Source organism: Notothenia coriiceps, unplaced genomic scaffold (assembly GCF_000735185.1).
Source record: "Notothenia coriiceps isolate Sejong01 unplaced genomic scaffold, NC01 NC01_scaffold00017067, whole genome shotgun sequence".
In the NCBI taxonomy this organism is placed as follows: Eukaryota; Metazoa; Chordata; class Actinopteri; order Perciformes; family Nototheniidae; genus Notothenia; species Notothenia coriiceps.
The window spans coordinates 349,420-360,248 of NW_011349768.1; the positions used below are offsets into that span (position 1 = coordinate 349,420).

Consider the following 10,829-nt stretch of genomic DNA (forward strand, 5'->3'; position numbering starts at 1 on the left):
AAACCTAATGTCCCAGAGCTTAATCTATACTAACAGCTTAATACACACACACACACACACACACACACACACACACACACACACACACACACACACACACACACACGGAGGCTAGAACATTTTTTCTGTAGCAATAGGTATNTTTAAGGTTTATTTTTGGATTTAGTGTCTCTACTGTGACATGTCTCCATGCTTTAATGTTCAAAAAGCGCTTTATTGTTCTCATACTGCCTGTGCTGCAGCACCTCTTTTCACCTTCTGTCTGAATCCAGAGCCAAGTCTGCTCTGATTGGTTAGCTGGCTTGCTCTGTTGTGATTGGTCAACAGCTTAGAGATATCTTTTACAGTGTGTTGGAGTGCTAGCCAATAGAAGCTCAAGTGGTACATTGTGATGTAATTATGTTACAGACGTAAACAAAGGAGGCATTTCAGAAAGGGGGGACGGGTGTGTGTGGGAGAGTGTAACGACGAGACGCCGTTACTAGAGCTCTCGTGAACATGTTTATATAATTTATTGATGTAGTATTTATTTAATGGTATAAGTGTTCACCCCCATCTTGTCTGTTGCTTCCGGTCGTCTCTGTGTTCCCTCCTACTGATTACCCAATTGTGTTCACCTGGTGCCCTGTGTTGTCTCCTCCCCCCTCACCTGTGTCTTGTTAGTGTGTGTATTTAGGTGCTGTTTCTTGGAACCTGGTAGTGGTAGTGTGTGTGAGATCCTGGTGGCTGCAGGCTGGGCTCGCGTGAACAGCAGCAGGATTGAGGCTGTGTGAACTTTGTGCACATTGTTTTTAATAAATGCCCACGTCGGGTTATATTTTTGGACGTTCTGCCTCTGCCTCCTTGCTTGGTCGGGCCGCTCAACGGTCAGTCTCACAGAGAGAAACTCCCTCTGGAGGGAACTTTGGGGTTTTAGCCTTTGCAGACAATTTACATGGACAAGAACCCATATAACACTACAGGGAAGGGAAAACCCCCAAAAGCACAAAAGGGCCCCTTTGACAGAGATCCATGTCAGAATGTGTGCATGTGTGTACCATCTGTGTGCACTCCGACTATGAGGTAGTCTCCCATGGCTTTGGCCTGCCGCAGCTGGTTGGAGTGACCGTAGTGAACCATGTCATAACTGTGGAGACAGACAGAAGAGAACACAATGTCACAGATAACAAAACACGCTGTCTGCGCTCAAAGAGCAGAGGGACAAACTGAATCCAAACTAACAGATAAACACATACAACAATAAGGGACGTGGCCTTAACCATGAACAGCCCCCAGCTACAGCTTTCTCCAGCACCATTGTCTTTTACATTGGCACGAGGGCTTTGAATGGCCTACTCTTCTGGCTCTGTCTTTTAACTTGATCTTATCTGTATTTGAATCTAGATTCACGGTGGACTTGCACAGTAGAGGAAAGTGTGCGTGTGGCCTTTGCTCTGAAAACATTCTCTAGTTTATCTTTGAGAAAGCCAATGATTGGAGACGCTTCGTACAGTGTGCCAATAAGAGTCATATTCCTAGATGATTAGGATGTTGCTCAGCTCTTTTAATGTTTCTTTAGGTTTAGATGAACATGTGGTTCAGTGGAGCACCCTGCAGCTCGACATTCCTACATTTTCAAAACACTTATTTCACAATACTGCCAAGTTCAATAACAAACTCCTGTGGGTAGACCTCTCCTCTATGATGTTATTAGCACAAGCTGTTAGTCTGAACACACTTAAGGATAATCCCCTTACTTCCCACACCTCACCTAGTCAGGATCTTAGACACTATCTCCTCGCTGTAGATAGACTTTAGAGGCATGTATATGCATAACACGGCTAGCTGTTTTCAACATCTGTGAGTGACAGCTTTAGTGAGAGACAAAGTGAATAAATAAAGGTGAAGCCTACTTTTCCAGGTGTACTCTGTGATTAATGGGCCGAATATGTTTTATAGCTGCCAAAAAAAAGTAATCTGTCAAATGTAACTAGAGTGAGTCAGACCAACAACCATGTCCACATACTGCATATTTGTAACATGGTAATTAGTTATCAAAACAATAACCTACAATGTATTCTTGACCCACCTTTCTGTCAATACTGTATAGTGAAAACAGTTGTTATTATGTTATTAGACTGATCCTCTTGGCTCAGTTAAAGTATTTTTATAATTAATATTTAGCAGCTGCTCTTTTTGACAGTATGTCTCTGTGGTTGTCCTGAAACCAATAACTATTCCGGTCTGCAGGGTTTTTATATATTTTTTTGACAATTAAATTAAACTGCTGGAAAATGAATTGCCTAAACACAAGCCCTTTGAATCCCCCAGGAAGAGGGAACCCCTATCTACCACAACAACATGGCACTTTAGCGTCACACTGGACAACATGTTCACTATGCTAGTTATTTATAACCTCCACATGAGATAGGCCGTGTTATAGGCCACTTCTTTGAGCAGGGAGTGAGTCCAGGAGAGGATTTATGTGTTGCGCATTTGGATTCCGTTGTCTCCTTGGCTGCAGTTTCATCACGTGAGGATCATGGTTGGTGAGCGAGAGTTTAAAATAACAATACATCATTTACTCACTGCAGGGCTCTAAGGTCCACAAGTCTATTACACCTATATTAAACTATAACAGCTAGGTGTATTCATAAGTGGACTCCTGCACTGTGTTTCTTTCATGGCCTGTTTACTTTAGGTGCAGAAGCTCTCCTCTTTATTTTAGAAGTGCGTGCACACTCCTGACTTAAGCAATGACAATAACCAGATATTGATGTCTGACTCATTATTTGAGTGTCACAACCAACCTACTCACGGAAAACAAAATAAATGCCCTTGAGTCATCTCCATTCTGCACCTATTTGTAGGTTATTACCCAGCATCAAAAGGCATCAAACATTCATCCCTGCCAAGACTCTTTTTTAGGCAACCTTGGAGGTGTAAACAGCAGGATTTCATGCAGAATATGAGACGAGAGGGTATGACTGCTTTATATACATTTTTCTCTGGGTCAGCTGTAAGTCATTGTGGTGGGTTTAAGACTAGTATGCAACATAACACGCCATAGGTTTTTAACATTAGGTCATTTCTAACCTTTAAATAACCTTTAGTGTCCATTTCGTCTGGGTTTAGTTTCACACATTTCAGAATGTGTTTATAAGCTCAGCCTTACTATGAGGCAGTGGACTGAGAGGACCTCGCCCATAACGGTGCCATAGGAACTGCTAACCGATGCTAACAGCTGGTGTATTAACATGTAGCAAAACATGTGATGCCTGATGTATTGTTTTAGGTTGTGCTGCTATTAAAAGATACAAAGTATACGTTTTAATAAAAAAATACAATTGTAAGATAAAGTCACATTTGACTTGATTAGCTAGATATGTATGAATGATGAACAAGGTAAACTTCCTGTTGCTACGTAACGATCTGCTAATGTATGTATCGTTAGCTAGCTAGCATTAGCCTGCCAAGCCACCACTGTGTTGCAAAATAACTGCGAAAAGCACTTCAAACTGCGGGACAGAGTTAAATAAAGCAACACCGACATGATGTCAGCGGCGGGCACCGGGACTCACCAGCCGTCACACCATAACCGGACGACGCGCTTCCTTTTCTCCGGGCTGCACGCAGAGCCACCCGGTGTACCGCAAACTGAGTCCTCTTCCCGCTGCTCCTCCGCGGCGTGGTGCCCGTTCTTCATCATTTTGATAACTTCAAATAACGTAGTGGTATTACGAATAAAAACAAAAGAAAGGTTAAGTTTCAAAGTAGTTCACTCCGGTTACTCTGAAGGATTCTTTCAGAGGACGGTGTTCTTCTTCTGCGGAGCACACATTGACACCGACCAACGCCTCCAAAACGACATCATCGGTACGTCACGTCGGACGGAGCCACTCGAGCTGAGGTGCTGATTGCATAATCCCTCCTATCACGTGATCAGCTACAACCTATAAACAAAGTGCTACCAGCAGAGGAATGTGACTAAGTACTCAGCCACTGTACTTTTCCACAAGTGTTGCTTTCATTTGCTCCGAAAGGAAAACGAGTTATGGTTATCTTTTAAAATCCACATCCTACAAACAAAACACACAATTGTTTTAAGACATGTTGACCTGTTAATATATTTTTTAAAAAGGACTCAGTCAATTGCTCTGCAAGAGGAATTTCGAGTGCATTTGGCTGATAATACTCAAAAGTGTTGGTTAAATCATTTCTGTTGAGAGCTGGGGAATCTTGAACACATAATTTAATTGGTGATAGAGTATTATAAAGAGAGGGGGTCCTGCTTCTTCAACTGTTTCATACTTCTTCCACCACTTACACATTACAGTCAGTCACCCTTAACACAAAGGCATAATATTTTCATTTGACAGTGTATTATGATGAACAGATTTAGATAAGAGTTAGGTTAGTGTTTTCCATTTAAGGGATAAACAGAAAATGTTTTATTAAATAAGTTAAACAAAAGTTAATACAAAAAACACACAGTCAAAATCATCAACTTGCACAAATAAGATAATAAAGGTCAAGGTTAAGCTACAGTACTGCCAATTCAGATCTAAAGACCAAGTGTAGATATCAATTAATTAATCATTATCAATTGTGTTAAGGCCAGTCTTTAATAACCTCTGACACTAAACTGTACAGGATGACATAATTACTACTGGATCTCCCTGAGACAAATTAAAAGATAATGATAAATATTTGGATGTTTACAATGACTCAAGTTAACAAAAACTTGACATGATACAAACTAACAGGTAATCAAAAGGTATACATTTAACAAAAAGCTAACATTTTTGTTAAAGTGTCTGCATAAAAATGTAAACATAGGCAATTTCTACATCTTCCACCGGGTGCAGTAGTAGCTGCAAACCTGAGGATGAATGACAACAGAATGAGAGGTGACTGTTAGAACAGGAAATAGTTTAAGTTAACAAAAATACCTTTAAAACAATAGAAAACAAACTCATTACAAAAAGTAAATTCAACAATGCACACTTTAAACATCTGAAAAATACTAGAAAAAATATATTTTACTCAAGTGATACATGTAGAAAACCTTATAAATCTCTTCTCAGTAAAAGCTGTTGCAGCACCGCAATCAATAATTGGCCATTTGAACGCTACTGATGTTGTATTGGCATTTCCCACTTATAAACACTGAAAGGTACCTTTATGATTTACGTCTAGCTTGTGCTCAAACCAAACAACTTGGTAAACACATATTACAGTAAGGTTGATGAATGATACTGCACAAAAAACATGTTAAGAGGATAATTCGCCACCAGTTTAGGGAAATAATCGAATTGCGACAGATATTGCGATTGGATTTGCGATATTTGTTTTTAAGCGACCAAACGGAAGTTTATTGTAAAATGCGGCCATATCTCCGGCTAGGAAGGTCGTATCAACGTGCTCCCCTCTCTAGCACCCCCCGCAGCCGAGTGAAAGAACTAAGCTTACATGAAACCTCCGTTGGGTTGCTTTAAAGTCAAGCTTCAGTTTAAGATTTACCCTGTAATAGATCTAAAACATGTGATGGAACATTACTAACCTGACTCAGATGGTTTGTTTCACCAAACCATCTAGGAAAGCTCAATTGGAAGCCATTTGGAAAAGTATTACAAAAATACTTGGCAGGTGATTGGATCAATCACCTACTATCATGGGCCACTTCTGATTGGTTAACAATGACTGGTACATGTGGAGCACAGCACTTCTGATTGGTGTGGATGACTGACACACGAAGAACAACATTTGTTTGTTTTTTTTAAATTTAAAAAAATCGCTGGCTTTGCAATTTCATAATCGCATCATTTAAAATCTCGATTTCGATTTAAAATCGATTAATCGTTCAGCCCTACAGCAGTTGGCTTCAAAGGATGTAAAAACATTATGTCATTAAAGTTTTTGTGACATACTCGTACACATAACAATTCCTAATGCTGCAGTAGTGGTTTCAAAACTCTCTTTGGACATTTTGATATATTTTCATTAAAATCTCACAACTGTCACACTTGTTGCATTGCACTCCAAATGGCCAAAATACCAAATCTACATTATCTTGCATAAACTCAAGCTACTTTTACTCAGTATTTGGTATAAAATAATAAATGTATGGTGCAAAGTGCCATTTTCGAATGACAAATACTCAATCTTCAGTTTCCCTTGACACACACACACCACCTGTGGCAAGAAACCAACTCAGGACCAAATAGCACCCTAAACCAACTTCTCCTCAGTATGGGTAAGAAACGTAATCCCTCTTTGGGATTGATCACTTGGCATACTTCACTACATCGTAGTCTGCTTGATCATGCAGCTTTTTTCTTCTTTTTCTTCCTTCCCTTGCCATAGCCTCGACCGAACCAGCCGCCCTGCACAGCTGTGGCTTCTTCTGCCTGCTCTCCAGAGTCAGGTACGCAGTCCTCCTGCACATCAAGATGAGCGATGACCTCACGAGTATGGCTGTCCACCTCCTCCTGCCGCAGAGGTACAGCTAGACTGAAGACGGGGTCCTTCGCCCTGATGAGACAACATGAGAAAAACCAAGTTTGGGTTAAAAAGTTGGACTTATCTTTCTATTTCTGTGTATATAGTGGAAATATTCAAAAATGTAAGTATGGTAAAGCCTGAATAATGCATTTCAAATTAGTCAAACCCTTTGAAGAACCTTACCTGTCGTACCCTGGCACCTGGATGTTCAGTTCCTCCATCAGGAGCCTCATGACATCATCACACTTGCCATTAATTTTCAGTGCAGCCAGATCATCTTTTGGTGTCCACTGGGTCAAAAAGCAGAGCCACATAATAAGTATCAGAGAAGCCAGATGTTAATTTACATCCTTATGACCTGAAATGTAAAAACGAAATTGTACCTGGAGGTTGACAATGTATAGTTTTGGCCTTTTGCTTGCTGGTTTGTTCATGCACCACAGACAAGCGTATTTCTTCAGCACCTTGAAGAGCAAGAAACAGGGTGCCACAGAATGAAGGACGACTAAGAAATAGCAACGAAACAACTTTTTCAGATCACCAAATGCAAACTTGTTTATTGAACCTTACCTTCAGACTGGTGCCTAAGCAGAGGATAACATTGGCCGTCTCTGCAGCCTCTGCCGCTCCCTTCCAGTTGAGAGGCTGCTCCAGGGTTCCTCGCTCCCCAAAATGCACTATGGTGTCCCTGAGTTCACTTCCACAGTGGCTGCACCTGCGGCCTGTCATGTGGTGGTGCAGCGATGTTCGCTCCGTCACGTCAAATAAACGCACGTACTCCTTGACCGGGCTACAGGATGTACACACCTAGGTCCAACAGAGGATCAGAAATGGATTAATAATAATTCATTACATTTGTATTAAAGCGCTTTTCAAGACACTCAAAGCGCTTTACAATTACACATATTAGACATGTAACAGTTATTAATGTGAACAATAGAACAATACCCACAGGAGCAAATTAGGGTGAAGTGTCTTGCTCAAGGACACAACGGCCTGGCGCAGTGGCGGGTTTCAAACTGGTTTTCCTCAACGCCCCTTGATCTGATGATCAACACTCTAGCCCACTGCGCCAAAACCGCCCTATTAGACTTTATAAGGCTTGGTCTTTTTAAGTTTTGTTAGCTTTTGGAGGCAGCGCTGCAAATTCTGTTCAAAAATATCTGGACCATGTCTTTTCAGGCAGCGGGAATGTTGCATTTAGAACTGATTAGAAAAAAAAGAGGCTCTGTGTGTAAGTCAGACTAAAAAAAGGAATACTCATAATGAGTGGGTCTCACCTCAATAAACATGTTTCCATGAAGCTCAGACAGGGCATGTCTGGGTAGCCCGCTACGCAAGTGAAGCCCGTCACAGTTTTGAGAAACAACATGCTGTAACTAAAGAAAACACTGTAAATACCAAGCATGCATAAAAAAATGATTTGTGAAATAAGTTGTTTATCTGAGTCTAACATACCAGCTTTTCCTTATGTAGCGTCCTAACGCACATGTGTGTGAGGGTCGGCTCAGCTTTACTCAGGTCAGACGAACTGTAAGAGAAACAAAAACAATAAATTAGTCCAATTGACCTCAAAAAATATATACAGCTAACAGCATATCAGTGTACACTGATATGCTACATATCTCACCTGATTGACCGTCCTTTCTGCAGCAGTGTCCACACTCCATTAGGCCCCCTGTAGTCTGGGATAGAAGCTGCCTGAAAGAAAATACATTGTCAGTGCCGGATAAGTTTCAAAAGGATAAAGTCAACTAAAAGATGCTGAGATTAGCATACCGTACTGATGCCGGCTCCAGTGTATACCACCAGGTGCTTTGCTTGCTTCACTGCCGCAGCGAGCTGTCTCACTTTACTCCTCAGCTCATCAGCCTCATCAAACACCTGCACGTAGTGCAGTAAAACAAGATATTTTAGGATAACAACCACAAACATCTGTTAAATCAAGCATTCTTTCGCGCAGATACTTGGATAAAGACGTGTGCCCTTTATTGTCTTTGCTCATACCAAACCCAAATACATATGGAATCAAAAATGACATTATTTATTTGCAAGATCCAACTTCCCAAGACTCCTATTAGTCCTAAAACAGGATTGATATGCATTGAAAAGGCGGGCCCTGTATATCATTTTCCTTAAATACCATGCATTCGAGGGAACCCTTTGTTATCCTTTATCCAGTTTATTATTGTGTAAATAAATGGGTTCGTTAATCATTTTGGTTTTGTGGGGAAAACCTGGGGACCCACAGTTTTCTTTTTTTATTAACTAGACCTGGGAAACCCATTTTGTCAAGGTAAACCAGTCTTGGTTCCTTCACTGATTATAACCCATTACCTACAGGTAACATATCACCTAGCCAGTTAGCTTGAAAGCAAACACTTGCTGGGCCTGGCAGTCTCACCTCCTCCTGCTTCCTCTTCAGCACATTTCTGCGGACTTGTCTCTTGCAGAGCTCCTCTACAGTTCCTCTGTGTAGCAGTAACACAGCAGCCTCCTCCTCGGACCGCTCACTCTCAGGTTTCTTCAGGACTTTTCCCACCTTCAGGCAACAGAAAGACAGAGAAACCTGGTCAGACTCACACCAACTGCATGCAAAGAGATAATAAACGCTGCTTTAGCCATCTAGTTCGGTACAGCCTGCTGCAGGAAAAGGCTCTAAATGTTTCTTACCAGTCTGAAAATCTTCCTTTCGGTTTCTCTTTGAAGTATTTTTGCCTTTTGCAAAGCCTTCCTCTCGACCCGCGAGGGAACACCGGTGTCTGCCTCCTCTTCCATCCCGTTTTAAATCAGCTGAGCGGTGGCTATCTATTCAAAACACAGCACACAGCGACCACATACCAGATGGTCGGATGTTCTCCGTTTAGAGGGGGGCAAACTGCCAGCAGCGCCCTCTGCTGCCCGGGGGCTGTATTGGGGTCTGCTTGGGGTACACCCAAGCCTTTTACAGTCTATGGCCCAAGTACTATTTTTGAAAAGCAACAATTCCACATTTGTTCTAACTGTTTTTAAGTCTTAAAATATGGTACAGGGTATTATTTGGCCAGTAATCTTACAGAATACATAACATTTTGTAAATCAAATTAAACACCCCATTTAGTCCACAATCAGGATTTTTGTTGTTGGGGGCGGGGTGAGTCTTTCTTACACTACATAAAGTACGTGTGCATAATTTTGATATTTAACTTGTGGTGAGTTCGTAGATACTAAGTGCTTGATTGTGCTCAATTTCTGTGATATAGCAATGTTCTTATTTTATTTCATTTAATCGTTTATTTGAACCGGGACATTGATGAACACTTTAAACAAAAATAATGCTTTCAAATGTAAATGAGCTGGATTTTAGCTTTGAGCTCATTTCCGTAGTCCCGTCACATACAACATTTATGAACATGACACTTATATATATGGCAACAATAAATACATGATATGCAGAAAGAGCATGAGCAGCATACAAGCATTTACCACACGGCAACAATGTAGCAGCTATGATATATAAAGTGCAAAAGGAGATACCCCTGTGTTAAAGTGTATTTAGCGGTGATTACACGTCTGTTTGTGTCTCAACCATTCTTTAAATTGACCTTTAAAACTATTGAGAGTGGGACAATCCCGTATCTCAGTTGGGAGGCTATTCCACAATGAGCTGCCTTTTTAATGGAAAGTACATTTTGTCCAAAAGTGGTCCTTCTGCGGTGGACCGTCTCCTCTGGTTTCTGACCTAGTGCAACGTCCAGTGTGTTTTCTGTGGATGAGTCCATGTAAACACTTATAAATAAAACACATACTTTTAAAAGACTTTAAATGGTCAAAACTCAAGAAATTGTGTTTTTCAAGGATGGTACAGTGGTGGTATGAATTTGGCTTTCTGTCAAACACCTTGATAGCCCTCTTGTACAGCTGTTCTATGGGTTTCAGGTTTGTGGCACAAGCAAACGACCAGTTTGCAAAACAGTATTCAATGTGGGATAGAATCATACAGTGGAGGTATGACTTTGCAGCACTGACAGTTTATACTACAGTATATTTGGTATGTGGGGACATGTTATATATAAAAAAACATTAGTACCATGTTACCAAAGAAGTAGTAAGAGGAGAAAAACTCACTGAACATTTATTTAGATTTGTGCTTATGCAAGCCTTTTGAATAAACACAAACTTCAGAGCAACTTTTTAGTGGTAAGAAACATTTATTACTAAACAATTACAAATAAATAACATATAAAACAGGTCCAACAGGTCTCTAAGGAGACAAAAGGATGATGCAAAGGTTTACAAAGTTATTTTGGCAGACGTAATCCCAATAAACTAGGGGAAATATTTAAGGCAACACATGGGAGTAACTC

General features: G+C 40.8%; 2 protein-coding genes across 2 annotated transcripts in view; both read right to left on the reverse strand.

The window, feature by feature from the left end:
* Window positions 1-3,850, reverse strand: part of LOC104950040 (ethanolamine-phosphate cytidylyltransferase-like) — an 18,232-nt gene extending 14,382 nt beyond the window's left edge. Inside the window, exons 1-2 of the mRNA XM_010776479.1 lie at window positions 3,561-3,850; window positions 1,024-1,126 (exon numbers count right to left, since the gene is read on the reverse strand). Of these exons, the coding sequence (XP_010774781.1) occupies window positions 1,024-1,126; window positions 3,561-3,688 (231 nt within the window). The 5' untranslated portion in view covers window positions 3,689-3,850. The remainder of the gene's footprint in view (window positions 1-1,023; window positions 1,127-3,560) is intronic.
* A 543-nt stretch (window positions 3,851-4,393) lies between these two features.
* Window positions 4,394-9,329, reverse strand: sirt7 (sirtuin 7). Its single transcript, XM_010776461.1, has 11 exons — window positions 9,157-9,329; window positions 8,888-9,025; window positions 8,263-8,367; window positions 8,114-8,184; window positions 7,942-8,014; window positions 7,764-7,862; window positions 7,054-7,290; window positions 6,867-6,947; window positions 6,667-6,773; window positions 6,279-6,513; window positions 4,394-4,861 (listed from the first exon to the last, which is right to left on the reverse strand). Exons 1-10 carry the CDS (start codon window positions 9,259-9,261, stop codon window positions 6,303-6,305), a joined length of 1,227 nt encoding a protein of 408 aa, XP_010774763.1. The 5' UTR covers window positions 9,262-9,329; the 3' UTR covers window positions 4,394-4,861; window positions 6,279-6,302.
* Window positions 9,330-10,829: the final 1,500 nt, after the last annotated feature.